The 22,989-nt window shown below is 41.1% G+C and overlaps 1 protein-coding gene across 8 annotated transcripts in view; it reads right to left on the reverse strand.

The window, feature by feature from the left end:
- TSPAN5 (tetraspanin 5) overlaps nucleotides 1–22,686 on the reverse strand; it is a 220,756-nt gene extending 198,070 nt beyond the window's left edge. For 6 of the 8 annotated variants that reach the window (XM_023725192.1, XM_023725193.1, XM_023725196.1 and 3 more), the window contains exon 1: nucleotides 22,210–22,647. In XM_023725192.1, the coding sequence (XP_023580960.1) occupies nucleotides 22,210–22,290 (81 nt within the window). In that variant the 5' untranslated portion in view covers nucleotides 22,291–22,647. Of the gene's footprint in view, nucleotides 1–22,209 lie in introns of all 8 variants that reach the window. The other 2 variants (XM_004390241.2, XM_023725197.1) reach the window with 2 other exon arrangements.
- Nucleotides 22,687–22,989: the final 303 nt, after the last annotated feature.

The following is a 22,989-nucleotide window of genomic DNA, read 5'->3' on the forward strand; positions in this document are numbered from 1 at the left end:
GGATTTCTAATTGTTGTTTTTGTATGATTTCTAGTTGTGAATTTATTTTGACATTTTGTTCCTGCATTATTTTCCTGAACTCTTCCATTTTTTGTCTGTATTTTCCAAGTATGTGTCTGTCTTTTCCATGAATTTGTCTATTTTTTCCTCATTTTTGTCTGCTTTTTGCTTCAACTCTTGGATAGCTCTGAATATAAGAGATTTGAATTCCCTATGAGGTAGTTCTAGTGACTTTTCTTCTATTGGAAATTCATCTGGTATTTTATTTTGGATGCCTACTGGAACCATCCTGTCTTGTTTTTGTAAATGTTTTGATATTGTCTGCTGTCTTTGAGGCATTCAGTAGTTATTTTGTTCATTTATTGATTGTAGATTTGTTTGTTTAGTCCTGCTTTTTTGTTTTATTTGGCTATGTCTGAGCAGGTGGGCTGTGTGTTCTTCGTTGTTTGCTCATCTGTGGGCATGATACTTTTCGCCTTCTTATCCAATTGGCCTGGTCCGTTGCTTAGATATGGTACAGCAGGGCAGGTCTAGCAGAAGAGGAGTTGCTGGGATGGGTTGTTTGTGGCACTTACTATGGCCACCAGGATGGGCTAGTAATCAGTGCAGGGTAGGTTCTGGTAGTGCCTGGGCTGCTTGGTGGTGTGATGTTCAGTTCACAGTGCAGGTAGGCAGGATGGAGAGGGGAGACTGTGATGTGTGGAGCTGAGATGGGTACAAGAGATAGGAGAGAGAGGAGCAGGAGCCAAAAACATACAAACAAGAAAGAGTGCTAGGGGAGCTTGCCGCTGGAATGGAGAGATGAGAGACTATGAAATACAGAAAAACAAAAAGGAGAAGAAGAAAAAAATGAATAAATAAAAATTAGAAAGAAAAAAGAAAAGCTCCCAGGGATCCCACCGGTGCAGCTGCTAGGTCTGGGGAAGTTGCTCCCAGCTTGTGAAGTACAGCCTGGCTAGAAGGAGTAGAGATGTCACTCAGCACCAGGTATTCAGGGTACAGGAAGTGAAGAAAAGTATAGAGAGATGAGAAATTGAGTAATGAAGAAAGATAAAAAGGGAAAACAAAATAAACAAATAATAAAAAAAAAAGAACAAGAAACCACCCACCCCCAGAAAAACAGGGATCCCTCTGCACATCTGCACAAACTGAGGGAGTAGGTCCCAAGCTGCGTAGTACTGCCTGACTAGAACGAGCTCCCAATTTGAGAAAAGAAAAAGAAAACAAAGAATTCAAAACAAAACAAAACAAAAGAAACCCGGGATCCCACCAGTATGGCAACACAGGCTGGGAAGCAGTTTCACAGTCAAGCGGCGTTTCACAGCTTTTCAGGAAGAAGCAAAGATGGCGCACGGAGCCAAGTATTTGAGAGAAAGGAGGGGGTTGTGGTGAAAGATAAGGACGAAATCCAAAGAAGCGGAAAAAAGCAACACCAGCAGCCAACAAATGGCACTTAGGGAGCCAGCCAGTGTGGGCGGGTAGAATCCAAGCGACACCAGGGTGAAGCCAGTGCTTCCTGTCCAAGAGACTGTGGCCACAGGAAGCAGAGGAGGCCGAGCAGGGGTGAAGAAGGGTGGGGGGTGGGAAAGCATATATCGTGGTTACCGGTTGTTCTGTCTTCTGCTGGAAGCTCCATGAAGCTGCTTTCTCATACCCGCTGTTCACTGATCTCTGATAGGAGTCCAAGATGGCAGATCTGTGCTGTGTTAGCTGATAGGGGACCTCTGCATGTATCTCTCCTCGCTCTCTGTTCTCTGTCAATTTCTTATTTCATTCGGTGCTTGGCTGAGTTCTTTATCTCTTCATTTGATGCTTAGGGTTTCAGGATTGACATTTGTCTGTTTGACTTAGTTTTTTGGATATTTGCTGTGGAGGGATAGTATGGTGCTTCTGCCTATAGTACCATGTTGCCCAGAAGTCGATCTTGTCCTCCCCCTTCTTAGCGCTGGTCCAATGCATTGGTTTGCAGTTTCTGATCACCATCTCCTCTTTGTTCAGGACCCAGATTTCTGACAATCTGTGTGTCTTGCCCCTGTCCGGGTTAGAGTTTGTGCCTGCTGGGGCTGCCTTGGCTCCAAACACTGTGTCCTGTCTCACCACTGCCACCAATAATACTGGAGTTTGTTGTTCTGCTCTCTCAAAATCAAGTGTTCACATGTGTCAGTTACACATTTTGCCTAACTTAGGATATGACAGTTCTTGATAAGTCTTGGTATCCCTTGGTTCCCTGGAGACACTGGCCAGCAGAGGTGAATCACCTAGTAAGCAAGGTATGCACAAACTTAATTGTACTTACTCATCTATAGTGAACAATTTCACATACAGTAAGCCAGTACACATGAGCTTACTTGCGCTTACTTACTAATCTGTAGGGAACAGTTTCACATATATTGTTGTCTGCAGATTAGTAAACACAAGTAAGCTTGTGTGTACCTTGCTTACTGGGTGATCCGTCCCTGTCAGGGATTATAAATTTGAAAAAAGGCTTTGATTCTGTAGGAAGTTGCTGTGGGGTTGGAAGAGATACAGATGTCGGCCATACCTAGAAGCAGAATCTTTGATGTGGTGAAAAACATGTGAAATTATTCACTAGAGATGATCTGGTATGCAAGGTAAGCCAGTGGCTACAGATCTGAACTACAGAAGCCCTCATCAGGTCTAAGAAATCTAAGAAACTCTGAGGAGCCCCCACCATCTTCTTCCTAACCATGCTCTTTGTAGGTCTTAACAGGACACTTCTGAACACATTTAACTGACTATGTAATTAACTTATATATAATACACCTATGTCAAATCTTGGATTTTTTTTTTCCCCCCTACAGGATCACAATGGTCCAATCCACAAATGATTACAGTATGGCACAGGACCAAGTACAGTTTTATTGCATTGTACATGGGGTTGCCATGAATCGGGGGCTGACTCAGTGGCAACTAACAACAACAAATTAATAAGTTAACCTGTTACTGTTTCATGGAAGCTGGCAGAAGACAGGAGACTCCCACCAGCGTGGCAGCACGGGCCAGGAAGCAGTTTCACAGTTAAGCGGTGTTTCACAGCCTTTCAGGAAGAAGCAAAGATGGCACATGGAGCCACGTATTTGAGAGAAAGGAGGGGGATGTGGTGAGGGGTAAGGAAGAAATCTAAAGAAGTGGAAAAAAGCAACACCAGCAGCCAACAAACGGCACTTAGGGAGCCGGCCAGTGCAAGCGGGTGGAATCCAAGCAACACTGGAGTGAAGCCAGTGCTTCACGGCCAAAAGACTTCATTATTCATAGCACAACAGGCAGCATGAAAATTATGTTTGTGTTGGGTTTCCTCACCCCCAAAGACCAACGGGAGTGGTGTAGAGGGGCCCAGATAAAAGCTGCCCATGCAGTGTGTTGGTATTACAGCTGAGGAACACTGAGCTTGGGGGACCTGCAGCTTTATAGTAAGCAGTAAGCAAGACTGCTCTTTGTCCCAGAAAGTGACATTACCTTATCCCCCAAGGCTGCTCACTGCAAACACAACTCTAAGAAATGGTTCAAGTAAAGAGCATTCTTGGCATTACCAGAAAGACAGGTAGGAGTACAAGAGAACTATGAAGGTGTGTTTCCCAAAAACCTGTGTATATTCCTAAATTTAGACAACTATCTTTATAGGATTCATGGTCTCAGCATCTTCTACACAAGAACCTCCACTGCACCCTTCATGTCATGGATTATAAAAGCAGCAGCATATACCCTCATTTGAAAACTATTTTGAAACACTCCCAAATTTAAGTGTTTAGTTCAATTAGCACAGTCTGGGACTCTCCCCAAGCATACCCTTCCCTCAATACCGTGGCACAACCCAGCCTTGCTTCTCTTCCTTCTTTCTGCTTCAGACTTCTCCGCCTTTGGAAACTTATCTATGTTTAGAAATGAAAAAGATATCAGGAAATAAGCTAATAGTGGATGGGAGAGAAGCTGGTCTCAAACTGGGCAAAACTTTAATTCCAGAAATCCTCATCTATATACCTGAAAGAAGAGAAGTCACTTATGACAACTTAAAAAATGAGAACAATCAGACAAAATTCCACTTGGCATATGCTCATACTCAGAAAGGTACTAATTTCACAGGGAAGGCAGCTTTTTTTTATAATAATATCAAGGATCTTTTAGACTTAAATTTTTTCTTATATAGTGGAAAACAATTTAAAATGCCATATCCCTTAAAGTTCAGCAGCCCATCAACACCATTTATTAAAAAAAAGGTAAGCATGTAAATATAAATTCAATTAGAAAAAAATAACCATCACAATAAATTATACATTAATAAATTAAACAACTTTGTAAACATATCTACTTATGCATAACAAATTTTTGCAGAGATTCAACTAACTTCAATTAACAATTATTGAATACCTACTACACTTTAGGTACTTTTCTGGGCATATGTGCATGTTATTTTATTGGAACTGCACACACTACCATTTTAAGAAAGAAAAGAAAACCGCGGTAGGTCCATGGCCTTAAAATGACCTTCTAGGCAAGATACAAGAAATGTTGGCATTTGTGGTATAAAAACAGAGGGCTGGTCAGGCCATGCCAAGAATGGACATGGTGTACAGCTGCAGCTAAACGTGAGAAGAAATTTAGGGTCCAGTAGGGAGGGGAAAGCAGCAGCTGCCCTGGCTAGGACACTCAGCTAGATCTAGTTGCCAGAACAAAGGGTGGAGATACAATCTCCTCCAGTAGGTGAAGGACAAAAGAAAATAAACAAAGCTTGGCATTAGTGAAAACTTATACAGAATGCACATTCCTAACAAGGAAGTTGAGGTTCCTGGACACTGACAACACCTTTCGCTGGTGATAATGAACTAAAACCCTGCATATATGTTGAGTAGTCATCACTTTATTACCGTATTCTGATACCGGCATTCACTGAGTGCTCACTGTGCTCAGGACTGTGCATACATCATCTCATTCAGTTTTTACCATGATCCTACAGGTTGTTGCCGGGTGCCATGCAGTCAATTTCAATTCACAGCAACCCTGTCTGACAGAGTAGAACTACCCCACGGGGCTTTCTTGGCTGTAATCTTTAAGAAGGCAGATCGCCAGGTCTTTCTCCTGCAGAGCCACTGGGTGGGTCTGAACTGCCAACCTTTCAGTCAGCAGCCAAGTGCTTAACCGTTGCACCACCAGGGCTCCCTGATCCTAGAAGTAAGCACTACTATTACCCACTTTTCACCTAAAAGGAATCATTTGGAATGATTAAGTAATTGTTTAGGGTCACACTGCTTGCAAGTATCAAGGTCCATATTTGAACCCAGGCAGTCTCACTCTTAACCACTGTCTTAAGCACTGCAATGTTCTCTGCCTAGAATCAGAAAAAGAAAAAGTTAAATTACAGAAATAAAGAGTAACTGTTTCATTTTTTACAGATCATTTCCTATACATGGAGCTCATCAGTGTAAAACAAATAAGCAAAATAAATTCCTTGGGTATCCACACTGAGTAAAAAAAAAACCAAATTGGACATATGTGAATTTGTACACTGAGTTCATCACCACAAAATCTTCAAACACCTAATAGCTTGTTTAAATGAAATACGAACAATATTAGGGATGACAAAGAATGTCAAATAATGCCTATGCCATCAAGCTTAATCTATTCAATATGCAATTTTACGTGCAAATTAATTGGAAGCTTTGTGTTTTCTGCTAACTTAAAAGCCACATATGGAATCCATATGACACATGAGTTTTTGAGTCTGTTCATTCCAAAGCACAACAGTAAGACGTAATAAATAACCTGAGTACTTACTTAACATAAGCGAGGTTGATGTTACTCAAAATGACTGTGCCAAAACTGTTTAGTTAGAACCAAATGGAGTCAGAGTACTGTGACTTGGAAACTTGGGTGATTCGGCATGTACATACCTTACAAACAACACAGGCCAAATGCCGACTTCATCCTAGTTCAATGTGTAAACGGTAAACAGATGCCTTCTCCACTGTCCTCAGCAAAGACATGACCCACAGAAAAAATCTGCAAGGACTCCTTGTCCCCTCTGCACACTATTCCCACACAGGGAGGCCGAGAACAACTGAACCACCTCCCCCACCTCAGATGCTAAGCCCCCAGAATAATTCCTCTTTCCCCCTAATTATAAACAGGGGCTTTGCTTTAAGATTTTGGTGGGGTGTCGGGGTGGCGGGGAGGGTTCCACTATTAAAAGGGGGAAAAATGTGGAGGAGGGTGGTAAACTCTAGGGGCCTAAATGATTTTTAAGGTCCCTTTCAACATATAAGTCCTAAGATTATATAATTATGAGTACATAGCACCAATTAAAGGATAGTTCGCCAATACTTCGGTGTTAAAAAGATCCACCAACAGAACACTGAATTAAAGAGTTACACAACCATTCCTGTTCAAAATAATTTCAACCTTCTGTTCTTTCATCAGCAAGTTAACCTTTTAAAAGAGTGAGAGAGGCTTACCCCTAACCCCATTGCTGTCGAGTCCATTCTAACTCATGGAGATCCTACATGACAGAGTAGAACTGCCTCATAGGGTTTCCAAGAAGTGCCTGGTGGATTCAAACTGCCGACCTTTTGGTTAGCAGCCGTAGTTCGTAACCACTATACCACCAGGGTTTTCGGACAGAGATTTAGCTTCCCTAAAAGCAGAAAACTCTTTCAACTCTAAAATTAAAATCACAAAAATAAGGGGGCAGGGAATCCAACAGAAAGGACAATTAAAATTGAAAAACCACATTTTGAAAGTTTCTTAGCAATAATTAATGATCTGTTGGTGCTTCCAGCTAAGATTTAGTAATTTCATAGTTCAAAGAGTTTATTTTCTTCATCTAAGTACCAAAAAATACAATAACAGTCTTTTTTCTGCTTATGCATTAGATCCTAAAACTGATTTCTGGTTTTAATTTGTAAGTTAAAAAAAAAAAGTTTCATTAAGTTTGCATATTTATAGCATACCACAATAAGTAAATTTTAGCCTCCTACTGCAAATGAAAATGTTGAGAGGTCATACAGGCATTTAAGTAATTTCTCTTTTTTTCTCCAAAGACAGCACATGTCTACTTACCACAAAAAAAAAAGAAAAAAAAAAAGCCCAGGATACATATCAATATTTAAATGGAATACATATATACACATACATATTTCAAAAAATACAAAAGATATTTTAATCATCTTTTTAGTGAACTCTGTCCCTCGCTTCTAAAATATTGATTCTGTATCTTAAAAAAGGATGAATGAAACTTTTATGCAATTGTTTCAAATACTAACTGGATAACAACTTTAAAATTCTCAAAGCATGCAGTGAGAATATTAGAGACTATTACATCTTACAGAATCAGAAAAAAATGAAAATGCCACATACAGCTTTACCACCTAGCCATCTCTTTACTCAATTTATTCTTTCCAAAAACTAATAGACCAAGCTAAAAGAACTGGTACCAGAGAAACAGTATTTTCCCTAGAATTCTAGTTATGAGATGAAAAAAAACTAAGTAGGATTTCTCAAATGAGTTGCCATGTGGGCAGTTGTTACCCGAACACCAGATAGGCAGGGCACCAATGATAAAACAGGTGCTCAGAAAGCTCCCAGCTACAATTTTCTGTCTACATAAAAGTCATGTTGAAAAACATTTAAAACTCAGAGCCTGATTTTTTGAGTCTTTGTTTTTGTTTTTTAGTTGCTGTACACTATAACTCCTTCCTTTAAAAAGTACAGGGTTTTTCCATTGCCTAAAGGAGATTCATTGATTTTATTTTATTTTTTCTGGTTGTGTGAAATTGATGTTTATTCACAAGGTATTTGCTCTGTATATTGAAAACACTTATTCTAAATGTTATTCTGAGAGGGGAAATGCTGATAAAATCAGAAGAAATGCTTACAAAGCTAGTGATATAAAAGTACATTCTTCCTTCACAAAGTTAATTCACTGAGGTTTGCTAAACTCAAACCCTTGTGACTGCAACTGAAACTCTCAAATGTATTTTGTTTTTTGGTGTTTGCTGCTCTCAGATCATTTGACTAAGTGTCTCTACTTTTACTATAGTTAAACCTAAAGAAAATATTATTGGGGCTGTGGTTTATTGCTTTCTCTTTAAAAAAAAAAAAGGTATATTACTGTTGCTCTATTGTTTTTACAATAGAAAAGCATTTAAGGAAGTGCCCTATTCTAAAAACAATGCGTCAAATAAATGGACTCATTGCAACGTTGAACATAAGCAACAGTACCTTGAAGGAGAAGAGGAAGGAGGAGGAAAAGAAACCCACTGACATAGATTTCCTAAGCATTTAAGGTCAATTTCCTGTTAGCCTGAGATAAAATTTCCCAAAGTGGTTTCCTTTCGATACCTAAGATGTAACTACTCAGTGGGCCTGGGGATAGCAACTCTTCAAAGGTGGCGGATGCTCCTATTTCCTCCACCTCCCACAGGAAACAGAACTCAGGGTAGGCAAATATTTAAACACACTCCCCCAACCATTTTACCACTAGAGATTCATCCACCTATATAACACGCTTCAGCTTATAAATGCATGCCTTCCTGTGAATTACTTAAAAGTACTGTTCCCCAAAGTGTGATTCCCCAGTGACCAGGGGTGCCAGAGGAGACAAGTTTAGAATACAGCATTAAATAATCTTGAATAAGAAAGTAGTTTCCTTTTCGACTCTCTTTGAACACACTGGTCTAGCCAAGGAGAAAGTCTCCATTTGATACTAGTATGCAGAACACTTTGCACACTTGTTAACCCCCCCGCAATGAAAGAAAATAAGCCTCCAACGCGGGGCCTGCCAGCAGGCACCAATAGCTACCTAGAAGTTAATAAGCCATATTAATGTCATTGTATGCATTTGAATGGTGATTTTTTTTTTTTAAGTTTCCCTTTTAATTAAATAGATTTAAGATTTAAAAACTGAGTCGATTTACTTCACCAAAAGAGTAAAAAGAGTTGCAACCCATCAATGGATTGTGAGATCAGTGAGTGAATCTAAACTAGCAGTTCTAGGGGTGTTTCTGGTAAACTGAAGATTATTTAAAATAAGCTTTTATAAAATCCTGGGTAAATCATTCTTTTTTTTAACAATGAATACTATAGCAAAAATTCTACTTCAGTCTCCCTCCCATCCCTACCCTTTCTCTTCAAGCTGTGGGGTTTGCTGCACACCCTTTGCTGTAGGCCCTTCTGCATGAGAATGATGGATAAGGCTCCTTTCACCTACTAACTGAGCATCTCCTGGCCTTTCTCCCAGAGCTGAGCCAGGTGAGAAGGAAGATCATGCTTGGAAACAGGCAGTCTGTCTTCCACCTCAGGCGATAGTCCCAAGGGCCAAACAGCACCAGCTTTTGGAGCATCCCATTTATGCTCCAGAGGAGAAGCCAGTTGTCACTCATTCACCAAGATGGGTGGTCCACTTAGTCAACAATCCAGGTGGTTCGGGGCAAAACCCCAGCTCTGCATCAATTGTAAGAACATACAAGGGGAAATCCAAACTTCATCTCTATCACTGACTCAATTTTCATCTCCACCACCTAGAGAATGTGTCTGAAATGCGTAAAGTAAAATAATGACCAAAATATCCAGGACTTATGACACTATAAAAGGTAAAAATATAAAGCTACCAGCATCTGGATATTTCCAGAATATCCGTATTTTAACAGATGTTAATAAAATGTTTCTATTTTCCCTCAGGTGTTAGGCCTAATACCACAGCTAAGACATCAGAAACTCAACTTCCTGGTACGAAACACTAGTATGAGACAGTCTGGTTTTACGAAGGAAATAAAGAGTGAATCTGACGCATAAAGAAAAAAAATGGGAAAATTAACAACAAACAATAGATGTGAATTCATAGTCTGGAATCCATGATAAGAATTATATGCCATTCATTACAATGAAAAGAACATTCTGAACATTTGCTAGATCTTTTTTCCTTTAGTTATTTTGAGAAGGCACTTATGTAGGCAGAACATTACAGAGAACCAAAAATATATATTACAACGTAAGATTATTTTAATGGTTCTGAAGGAAGTTAAGAAAAACAACCAAAAGAAATTATGGGTATTGAGGCAAATAAGGTAATAACTGCTAATACTTACTGACTATTCCAAGCAGTTTATACATATTAACTCCTTTAATCCTCGTAACTCTGAGATAGGTGCTACTCTTGAGACTACTATCAATAATAATAATACTAATACTAAAAATGCCATTTTGCAGATGAGAAGCAGACTTAAGAACAGGGTGGATAAGTGACTTGTCTAAGGTCACAAGCCTGGTAATGAAGCTGGGTTAAAACCCAGATATATGCCTTAAAGTACAAACTCCTTAGCACCAGACTCTTCTCTCTGCCCACCACCAGAGCTCTTGAATGGCCAAATAAGGACAAAGCTCGTATCAGTCTCTAACATTGTACCAGGAATCCCTGGGTGGTGCAAACAGTTAACGCACTTGGCTGCTAACTGAAAGGCTGGAGGCTTGAGTCCACTCAGAGGCACCTCAAAAGAAAGGCCAGGTGATCTACTTCCAAAAAACAGCCATTGAAAACCCAATGGAGCACAGTTCTACTCTGACACACATGGAGTCACCATGAGTCGGAATCAACTCAATAGCAACTGGTAATATTGTACCCTTATAAAGAAACAGTAAAACTTTCTAAAAAGTCAATGAATTGTGGAATTTTCATCCGTTAAAGTGTTGGCCATTATTGACACGACTAAACCTTAAAACAGGAGAACTAACTTGGCATTAAATGTATCATCTGTGGTTATAACTACTTATTTAGCAGAATTAAGTTTTAAGGCAGCTTGAGGGGAAGTATTAACAGTTGGGGGAAATTTCTGTTGGAAGCAAAACATTATACTCTGAGAAATGCTTAAGTATTCCTCTTTTATTAGGACTACTTAATTAAGTGCGAAGCATTAAAATGGTTGGCCTGAATATTTACTAGAGCACCAGCTGTTTCCTCCAGATTTTTAGAAATTCTAGCCTTTGTGCCAAGTGTAATCTAGAAAAAATTTTCAACAAGGAAAATGAGCCCTATGTCTTCTAATACTTATCTAAATAGTAAATAGTAGCTGGAAGAGGTATACAACATCACTGTGCCTTTTCAATGAGGAGAGCCAAAATGTTTTGCTACCCATGTCCAAATATTATTTTGTTACTGAGCTTGGTGATTATACTACTTAAAAATTGTACCTTGCATTTCAGAATTACGATCCTTTGTGCACATATGGGTAATACCACAGTACTAACCACCGGGTTCATATGCACACTGGGTTGTTTTAGGAGTGGTGATGACTAGCAGTTCCATTACAACATCTTAGAGAAATCATTTAGATTTTTATCCAAAATTATGCTTATTTCAAAAGATTTCCACGTTAGGGACCCAGTCATAATCAAATGACTAATTTTTTAAAGGGGGGAGGGGAGGAAAGAAGTCAAGAAAATAATGGGAAACTCATTATCCATGCTCCAATTACTCTACATTAAAACTTTTCTTCCTAAAGAAAACTAACAATATCATGTTTGAGTCACCTGTGTTTGCTTTACTGCCAACTGTCTTTGTGATGTTACTGCCAATTTGGATATGGGAGAAGAAATGTCCCTTCCACAGCATTACAGCTGAGTCAATTCAATCAAACTACCACATAGACTACCACATAGTTGTAGAAAGCAATTCTTCCTCCCCACCAATTGGAGTGTATCCAGGGCTAGAGGAAAAGAAGGAAGTCCAGGAAAATACGGGCTGAAAGGAACAGCAACTGCTGACAGAAATGTCCAATTTTTGAAGGGGAGAATGGTTTGCTGTTGTTAAGTACAGTGTCTGTAGGTAGATCCAGTCCACTAAATTAGAAGTGTGCATAGCAGTCCAGGACAACCAGGGAAAAGGAACAAAAAGTCTATTTCTTCATTAATGTAGAATAAATAACTAGCTTCTATCCCTATATGATGCTAATTTTTAGCATGCTAATTGTAGCACAAGAGGTTCTCTTTAACAGAGATTTGATTTTCTCCTATTATTTTTAGGGCTTTCAGGTTTAAAAATAAACTGGCATTTTTGGATTAATAATTCCATGAGGGATAAAATAGGCCACTTCTTCTTCTTCTTCTTTTTTTTTCCTCATAAGCAAAGAACTAGCTTTCACTAGTTTCACATGCCGGTGAAACCAGTCACCCTTTGGTCCCTGCTGCACACCACCCACTCTCAGCTCCCGAGTGCGCACTCCAGAGAACAAGGGGATGAAGATGCCACAACTTGCCAAGAGTAACAGCCTAGAGCTTCCCAACCTCAGCTGTGCATAGAATCACCTGAGGGTTTTTTGTTTGTTTGTTTTTGTTTTTTAAAAGTACTGATTCTAGGGCCCCATCCTAGACCTACTGAATCAGATTTCCTGGTGGGGAAACTGAAATTTCCTGACTGACAACTTACTAATCAGGCCGCTACATCTATAAAGGCTTAGAGTATTAATTAACCCTATGGAAGTCTCCCCTAATTAGTGAGATGCACTTCCTAAGAATGAAGAGACTCGAACCCTCCACTAAGAGATTAAAAATCCATACAAGGAATATTTTTTGTTTCAACATGTTTTGGCAATCAAGATTCAAAAACATCCGAAGGCTAGAACAGTAGCTTTCATTTTTTATTTAAGCAGTGAACTCTTTTTTATAAAAAATCCTTCCTGGTATCCCAAAATATCAAATATAATGGCCAAACTTCTCTGGGGGAAAAGGAGTCAGAGATCCCCCTGCTCAGATCCCAGCATCCTCTGGCACACCTCAGGGAACCTTAGAGCTGCCTGCTAGTTTGAAAACCACTGGGCCAGAATAAGACATTTAAATGGGATCATAAAAACCAGTTGCCGAGGAGTCAATTCTGACTCATGGTGACTCCATGCATCAGAGCAGAACTGTGCCCCCTAGGGCTTCCAATGGCTGATTTTTCAGAAGTATATCACCAGGCTTTCTTCCAAGGCATCTTTAGGTGGACTCGAACCTCTCACCTTTCATGTAGCAGCTGAGTGCATTAACCATTGTCACCACCCAGGGGCTCAAATAGGATAATAATGATAACATAAAAATAAATAAACTTAACCAGTTGCCATCAAGTTGATTACAATTCATGGCAACACCACATGTTTCAGAATAGAACTGTGCTCCACAGAGTTTTCAATGGCTGTGACCTATCAGAAGTAGATCACCAGGCCTTTCTTCTTACTAAATCTAAAATCAAATAAATAACTAGAGGGTTACAGCACTTAGCTCGGGGCAGGGTGTGTATAATAGAGTTAACTGGAAAAAGTTGTGAAGTTTTATTTCACCAGAAATTCAACCTACATCTACAATGTTCCCTGGCTGCCAAGAAAAGCATATGTAGCTTAGCCTGTGTTAATAACTAATATTTGTATTGAGATATTTACCTTTTACAAAGCACTTTCACATGCATGATCTCATTTAACACTGAATAACAACTCTGCAACTATCAGAATTATTTTCCCCCACTTTTTCAGATGAGCAACTGAGGAAATAATTTGTGAGAGTAACTTACACAAAGGCAAATTCAGGCAGTAGCTGAGGCTTCTGCCTCCAGGTCCAGCACTATATAGAGATTTAAGGAGGATCTGGAGCGTAACAGCCCACTGTTCTCTGGATGGTTGGAACAGTGAGTGGAAAATGTGTCTTTCTGGTTGCTTCATTAACGTAGGTATGTCCAAATGGGACCACAGGCAGGACACCATGACCAGGGCAAAGAATAATCTAGAAATGGTTTATGAAGAACATATAGAGGAACTAGGAGCTTTTAAAGATGGAAAACAGAGGTTTAGGAATGACACAGTGGCTATTTAGAGCAGGGTTTCAGAACCAATAGGGGTATGCACATGGGGGTAGGGTGTCCGTGGAACACCAACAGGTAAGGAGTGCAACCACATGGAGGAGACATAGTGGCAGTAGTGGAAGATGAGTACATACAGGAAGATTTATCAGATAAGTAAATATGTTAAGAATAATGGGAGCCAGGTCTCTCACTGTCAAAGAAGGCAGTTATAAATATGAAAAGGGAAAAAAACTAGAACAAACCCTGTGGTGTTAGATAGGAATTTGAGGTATTACTATGAACTCATGTTTTATATATATTAATAAATATAGATGTAAATGTGTGAATATGTGTATACACACATACACATATTCCAGAGTTCTGTCCAATGAGAGAACCCAGGAGCAGTGACACCCCAATGGCAATGAGCACACCTAGCATCTAGATCTTGGCTTCTAAACACCATTTTCCACTCAAAGGAACCAGGGCTCCTTGGATAACTGGCTGATACAAAAGATAGTGTAGGCAAATTACAAGATGAGCTTGGAACATTTGCTGTGGCAGAAAACAAGGAAGAGCTCAAAGAATGCTGGGAGTCAAAAGGATCCAGGAGCCAGCATGAAAGGATTGCCACTGGTCAAATCTGGAACCAATATGAGCATCAAAATAAGTAAAGAGAGCAAAAGGTTAAAATATATTGAAAAAAACAGGAAACGATAAGTTCTTAAACATATAAATAAGTTACTTGCTAGTTGAAATTTTAGTAAGGAATGGGCTATTTACATAGTTTCAAAGTACCTTGCCACAAAATATTTATAAATTACAAAAGGGAAAAGGTAACTTAATGGTAGAGAAGTTTAGCAGACAATACCCTAATCAAGTGACCATCATCAGTAACAAGACAGAGAGAAATCAGTGCCATCTGATAAGATGCAATGAGAAGAATACAGCACCATTTCTGTGATATTCCTGCCAAAGATACACAATCTGAATTCAGGCATGACAAAATGTCAGACAAACACAAATTGAGGGACAAGCTATAAAATAACTGCCTTATAATCTTCAAAAGTGTCAAGATCATGCCAGTGAAGAACTGAAAGAGGCTAAAAAGACATAACTAAAAACAATGTGTGGTTCTAAGCTGGATCCTTTTGCTTTAAAAGATATTATTGGAACAACTGGGAAACTTGAACAAGGTCTAAGCATTAGATGGTAGTAATGTATCAGTGGTCATTTCTTGGCTTTGATGGTCGGACCATGGTTACCTAGAATTTCTTAGTTTGCAGGGAATACACAATGAAGTGTTTGACTGATAGGCATCATGAAGCTTATTCTCAAATAGTTAAGGGAAAAAAAGTTCTTTATACTAATTGCAATTTTTATGTACATTTGAAATTGTTTCAAAATTAAAATTAAAATCAAACAGTATATTAGGAGGATGGAAGTTCCATGGAAACAGATTACATCTAGGTTGAGTAGAGATAAAGCTCTCTGATGTTGAGAGTGGTCCAAAGACAGATCCATCCTAAGAAGGGTTGGAAGAACAGTACAGAGGAAAATGTTTCACTGAATAGGAAGTTAGAGTAGGTGACTCCCATGTACCTACCAATGAGTTCATAATTTGTTCATTCAACAAACATTTACTAAATATCTATCATGTTTCAGACAAGGAGCTAGACACGGGCTTATGAAAATGACTAAGAGAAAGTTCCCAAACTTGAGACTCTTATAATCCAGCAAAGTATGATAATTTAGAAGTCTAAAGTGAGAAATTTTAAGACAATCAGCAGTGTTACATGCGGAAGCATGTGACTCAATAACTTTGTCTCTAATACTCCAATTTTCATCTATGCATTTTCAATTGACTATATAATAGTTTATTATTCGATCCCATACTCTTTAAGAACATTTTCATCCTAACTTTTTTTGTGCTTGTGGGTGGTGTTAATTGAGACATATGCAAAAACTTTATCACTTTTCAGTTATGAACAGATGCAAATGACTTACTTGATGTTTTATTTTAGAATAACAAGCATCTTCTAAAATAAGTTTCAAACCAAGAAGCTACAGCAATAGCTTGGAAAAGACTTAACACTCCAGAAGTGAACCCTGACATGACACTTCAAAAAATACTCCACATCTCTGCACTTCAATTTCTTCATCTGTCACAAAGATACAATATGCTTATAAAATGTTTTTAGATGCTAGAAGAAAGGCATTATAATTGTAAAGCACTGTTAAAAACGCAGGTTTTTTTCACCTTTTGCCAGGGACTAACTATTACTGTGGACATATTAAGGCAGAGTGATGCATCTAAATGAGCTCACCTCGGCAATTTTATGGTGGGGGGAACATTATTTGGTTTTCTCTTCCCCTCAGCTTCATTTCAATCCCCAGAGCATATCATCAAGTGAGAATGCTTCAGTGCCTTTTCACTGACCCATGAGTGAGCAGCCAGACCAAGCAAGTCAGTATTCAATTACTTTCCCCACTGAGGTCTGTATACCTTCCTTACACTTTTCCCATATGACACTTTCATAACCATATTTAGCTTTCTTCCTACCATCTCCCTGTAATTCAAAAGGCAATTTAGACTCCCATATGGTTGCCATCGAAGCTAACAGATGTCTAGCAAATTAAAACAAAAATTATGACTTGTAAAATGCTGATGTATCATCATTCCAGAACATCTTGCAATTTATAGTGAATCATAAGATAAGGCTTCCTATTTGATGTCCCCACAAGGTTCCCTAAATCTCCCTCCTCTCCGAATTTAAGCCCTGTGGAAACAAATTAGTTGCAACATTCTGCTGTCAACCATGGATACACCTCCACTTAAAGACACAATGTACCACTTGCATGTACATCAAAAGAGAAATATGGCCTCAAGTATTCATGGCTGTTCTAATTCTTGTACAGCAAATAGAAGAAAAGAACTTGATTTTCCAAAGGCATACAAGGCTTTCACTGATCCTGTGATTTCTTTTTCCTAATAAGCCAAAAACCAAAACCAAACCCATTGTTGCCAAGTCGATTCTGACTCACAGCAACCCTACAGGACAGAGGAGAACGGCCCCATAGGGTTTCCTAGGCTGTAATCTTTACAGAAGCAGATTACCAGGTCTTTCCTTTCACAGAGCCGCTGGTGGGTTCAAACCACCAACCTTTTAGTTAGCAGCTGAGTGCTTAACTACTGCACCACTAGGACTCCCCTGACAGATCTTAAGGGTATCATTACCACCACCAGTTGTCGTCGAGTTGATTCTGACTCATGGTGATTCCATAAGTGTCAGTATAGAACTGTGCTCCACAGGGTTTTCAAAGGCTGATGGAAGTCAATGACTAGGCCTCCTTTCCGAGATGCCTCTGGGTAGATATGAAGCTCCAACCTTTCAGTTAGCAGGTAAGTGCATTAACCATTCGCACTACCCAGGGACTCCTCTAAGGGTATCATTACCTGATAGTAATGATGCCAATGTGGCATTGGTGGTTCACTGGTAGAATTCTCCCCTTCCATGTGGGAGACCTGGGTTCAATCCCTGGCCAACACACTTCATACGGAGCCACCACCCGTCTGTCAGTGGAGGCTTGCGTGTTGCTGTGATGCTGAAGAGTATTCAGTGAAGCTTCTAGACTAAGACGGACCAGCAAGAAAGACATAACAATCTACTTCTGAAAATCAGCCAGTGAAAATTTGATAAATCACCAGGTCCAATCCACAACAGCTCAGGCAGCATTTCCTTCCATTATGCATGGAGTCACCATGAGTCAGACGCCAACTCGATGGCAGCTACCAACAACAATGATGCCAAAGTACCAGGCTAAGGTGTTCCAAAGTTTCTGCTGCCCAGCGTGGAATTAGTATTAAATCTGGAAACAATAACAATAATGATATTCACCATTTGTTACATATTCAGGCACTGTCCTGAGTAATACATTATCTGGCTGAATCCTTAAAATTACAACTCCATTAGATAATGTGATCTTTTATAACCAAGAAATGAAGGCTCAGTAAAGAAGACTGTATTTTCCAAAGATGGCCACAACCCACATAACCTTCTGCAATGTGACCTTGACACTCCCCCATTAAGAGGTGAAGTCTATTCCTTTACCCCCTTAAAACTAAGCAGGCTCCAAGAGTGCTTTACCAATGGAATGGGTGAAAGTGACACTATATCAGCTCTAGGTGTAGGCTTAGCTGGCTGGAAGCTTCCTCTTCTGTCTCAGAGACAGGACAAAGCCAGGTGTGGTGCTCCAGTCAAAAGCCCTGGCCTAGCTCTCATCCAGAATCAATTGCCTGTCACGTCAGAGAACCATCTTGGATATCCAGCCTCGAGGAGCCTTCAGATAACTCCAGCCCCAGTCACTTCTCATGAAACTGCATGAGTGAGAATTGCCCACTTGAACATGGTCAAATCACAGAGCTATGAGATATAATAATAAAGTCTTGTTTTAAACCACTAAGTTTTGGGGTTGTTTGTTATATAGCCATGTTGTTGCTTTTGTGTGTCATCGAGTCAATTCCATCTTATAACAACCCTACAGGACAAAGTAGAACTGCCTTATAGGGTTTCCTAGGCTGTAAATCCTTTTGGGAGCAGATTGCCAGGCTTTTTCTCCAGCTGAGCAGCTGGAAGGTTGGAACCACTGACCTTTTGGTTAGCAGCCTGGTTAGCAGCCAAGCACTTTAACCACTGTGCCACCCGAGCTCCTTTATAAAGCAATAGATAACCAGAATACTCAGATCTATTAATTTGCCTAGGAACACAGAGCAGTTAAGAGTCACAGCCAGAATCCAAAAGGGTTCAGAGAAAAATATCTATTAATGGTGGGTGATGAGATGTAGGGGTTCTTTACCCTAAAGAAGTGACATTAAAACAAACTCTCCCTTCCCCCCACCCCACCCAAAAAGCCTCAGGGTTTTCCTGAGAAATGTCCAAGTATGGTGACACCCTTAGTAAAATCAATTCCCTTCTGTCTTAAGTTCTTCCAATATGAAATAGGGAAAACAAGATTTTCCCCACCACCCTGTGATAACTAATGAGAAAGGAATCTGTACAAGATGTTGATTTTGTTACCCAGAATATCATTACAACTGTTATATAAAAAGATTCAGATTTTACACATGAAACTGTAACCCTAATAAAAATACATTTAATGACTCACAGGACTACATTTGAGATTCACAGTGGGAATAGAAAAGCATGCATACTATACCAATAACTGAAAAAGCCAAGAACAAAACTGATGAAAGATACATCTTTAAATGAAAGGATCTTTAAGGAAGAAATGAAGATAAGAAAATTGGTTTTCAGACAAGACTCAGTAAGAGAGAAAATCTTTAACAAGTGTCACATATATATGCTATTTCCATTAGATATCAGTTACCATGTCTTGTATTTTTCTTCCCCAGCATACTGGAACTCGACAGAGCCATTCCATACCAGAACTAGAAAGAACCTTATAGTGCATCCAACTCCCTTTGTTTTAACAGCTGAGAAACTGAGGCCCAGAGCAGTTAACTGACTTACAGAGAGTCAAAATGCCAGTTTATAGGAGAACAAAGCTTTTGTTGCTGGTGCTACATAAGTGCAATTTTATTTTAGTAGAATTATAATTCCAAATGTCTTCAATTTATTTCAAAATTTATTCTAGTGTTCACAGTGTGAAAATATAAGATTAGGAAACCATGCTCTGTTATAAACCCCTTCTTCATAATTTTATAAGAATAGCACTGAGTCTGCTCTCTCTGGTAGTCACAGTTAGGCTGGTGACTCTGTAGAGAGCAGAGATTTCCAAGTTTTCAGAAGCAGGCCGCCGTGTTACTGACTCCAGTTCTTCAGTCATTAACAGCTTAGTCTGAATTACTTTAGTCAAATAGCATGGTTATTGATTCTTGTTGCTCTTCATAGAGACTATGGTACTGATAAACTGGGAGATTTAAATAAGCAGTATTTTGGAACACAGCGCAGAAAAGGAAAGGTGGGAGGGGGTATCTGAGAGAAAGCCTCCGAGTATAGAAAGGAGAGGGGAGAGTATTTAGACAGCAGGGTAAGAAAATCAGTTGCCGTCAAGTCGATTCTGACTCATGGCGAACCCATGCATGTCAGAGTAGAACTGTGTTCCACAGGGCTTTTAACGGCTGATTTTTCAGAAGTAGATGGCCAGGCCTTTCTTTCAAGGCACCTCTGGGTGGACGTGAACCTCCAACCTTTTGGCTTGCACCACCCAGGTACTCCAGGATAAGAGAAGGGCCCTGTAACAACGGCATCTACTTAACAATTCTACTTGGGGCAGCTGGTTTACTTCTCCAGTGAAGTCTGCTCCCAGGCTTCCCATTAAACTCCTCCCAGAGATGAAGACCTCCAAAATCAGACAAGATGTGGCTCTATTCTGGAACTCTCTATGCAAGCAATCCTCAATTCTTTCAAGCTCCCCCCAATTCCAGGGGTTTTGCTGCAACTTTATCCACAGAAAGAGCTTAATTTGCCTCTGTGCACTCTATAAAATTATACCAAATTGTCAGGGAAACAGGCCTACATCCTTTTATTTCCTTTCCACCCCCTGCTATGAAACTCCAGAGAAAGCCCCCTAGGTGCTTTTTGTCCCTGGTAACTGAAATGTGCAACTTTTGGAAGCGTTCAAGTAGAATCAAAAGGCGAAGACTCACTATCCCAGCAAGGGCCAGTCCAAATTCTATAGTCCCTGCCTCTCAAAGTCATAAAGTTTCAAGTTTCAATAAAATCAAAGTACCTCACTCAGAAATGTGACAACCGACCACTTTTAAACATTTCCAGCAGGGGGAAAAAAAAGATAATTTTTTCCTCCCCTGTTTGTAGTGGTACTTGATTGTGGGGAAGACGGGTGACTGCTGATAGGAATCATGTACAGTCACTGGCAAAAAACTGCCTGTGAGTGACTGGATATGATATTTATTCACGTGTCCCCCCTCATTACCTTTATCACTCCTGAGGGCAGATGGCATGATAACACAGAAAGTACTCTGCAATCCCTGCCATTTACTTTTGCAAAATATACATGACCAACACAAGACACTCATAGAAAATGGGAAAAAAATAAAAATAGCCTGATAATTGTGTAGTAGAAAGAGAAAAATGTATAGAGCCGCCTTGACAACTAGTCTTACAGATATATACATTTACAGTAACTGGCTGAAATTAAAGGAGAATTAAAATAAATAACCCTGTGGTCTAACTGCTCTGGCTTATTATTGATCCCGCAGTTGGATCATTGTTTACCTCACACTGAACCTACAATGAAAAGCAACTTGGAGAACCCCCTGAACAGCCACCATCTTTACTTCCCATGGGGAGGGGATGCCCACTGAAGAAGAGGATGGAATGGGATGGGAAAGAAAAATAACATGGTCTCTGAACCCACGTTTTCCCTTGTCCTGGTGAACTCTTTGTCTGGTTGCTGAACATGTTTGTGAGATCAAGGGAAAGAATCAAAACAAAACAAAAGAGTAGGCGTCCCAGCCTAATTACAATAGGCGCCCAATACATTGTAATGCCAGCAGAGCGTGGTTTGAATCTTGTGTTCAAGCATTTACTCTACCGGATCCCTGATAAAAACATATCTCGCACACCTTCTCCTTTGCATTTCTCCAAGATTTCCCCAAAACGACCCGCTCTGTGTCACTCCTCAGAAAAGGAGGACGTGAGGCACGAACACACTGAAACATATGTTGATGATGACTTGTTATTATACTGACAATGATATATATAGACATAAATCCTTCCACCCCACACGCCCACTGGCCAGTCCATCATGCAAAAGAGCGCTTTCCAGCTGAACGGGAAGAGCATGCAGGAAGCGCTATTTACGTGCACATGACAGAACCCTATACCACCGCATCTGCATCCTACACAAAGCCCGAGATGGTGCAAGAAGATACACGCTGAGCATGGCACAGACCAGCCGCGGCAACACGGAGCCAAGCCCTCGTCCAATCAGATCCTTGTTATAAGGTGGACATCAGGGTGGGCTCTGCACGATTAGCCTTCCCTATTATGACACCATGCTCTGCCCAACGTTCATATCCCACGGGGAGCATTGGCGTGGTTGCTCATTTCTCAAACTGCCGAGCCCTTTCTTTCATCTACATTCCTGCAATTCGCCCCTTAAAAAGACATCCCAAGGCCTGAGTAACACCTTTCCGGCTGGGTTTTTCTTTTTACCTCTTCCCATTCCTAGAAAGGATTCAATGTTTATCTCTCCAACGCGCAAGCTGGCAAGAGGGAAGGCAAATGCCTCTCCCCCGCTCTGACGAGCGCCGGAGGGGCTGCGAAAAGTAAAGGCAGCGAGCCACGCGGGGAAATCGTCGCGAATCGATCAGCCACAATAGTTGAAATCCCAGAAGCGCTCCAACTTACCCAAAATATGACATTGAAGCCGAATATGAAATATTTGATGCAACAACTGACTTCAGGACCCTTGTAGTGCTTCCCGGACATCCTCTGGGTTCATGAAGACACTTGCCCCGGCAGCCCGAGTTTGGAGCCCCGGAGCACCGCTGCTCGGAGCGGCCCGGCGGGGAGCGGGGGCTCGCGGACGCCGCTCGGGGCCGCGGCACGGGCAGCCCGGGCTCAGCCGCGCGGGGGACCGACCTGCTGAGAGCGGCTCCCGCACCTCCAGCCCCACGCGCACCGAGGCCGCCGGCGCCGAACAGCCGCGAGCGGGCAGAGAAGCCGCTCACTGCAAGTCCTGAGCCTCGCCTAAGCTGGCCCCAAGCACAAAGCGAGCGCCCGCGTCCGTCCGCCAGGCAGTCAGTCGGTCCGTCCCTAGGCTCCGGGCAAACGCGGCCGCCGCAGATGGAGGCGGAGACGCTGCTGGCTCTCTTGCTCGCGCGCGCCCTCCCACCCCTCACTCGGCACCCCGCTTGCTCCGCCCGCCGCCCGACCCGCTGCTCCTCTGCCAGCTCCGCCTTCTCCGCCTGCAGCCCCTCCCGCAACTCCTCCAACCGCCGCCGGAGCCTCGACGAGACGCGCGCGCGCACAGGATCGGGCGCTCGCGGGGCTTTGGCATCACGTAGTCGTCGCCGCCTCCTCGCTCCTCCCGCTCCCTTTTTCCCCGCCCCTTCTCAGGCCCGCCCGGAGCGCTGCGGACCCCTTTCGCTTCAGAGGGGTAGGTGGGAGGACGACGGGGAGGAGGGA

This window comes from Trichechus manatus, unplaced genomic scaffold (genome assembly GCF_000243295.1).
Source record: "Trichechus manatus latirostris isolate Lorelei unplaced genomic scaffold, TriManLat1.0 scaffold00291, whole genome shotgun sequence".
Lineage (NCBI taxonomy): Eukaryota > Metazoa > Chordata > Mammalia > Sirenia > Trichechidae > Trichechus > Trichechus manatus.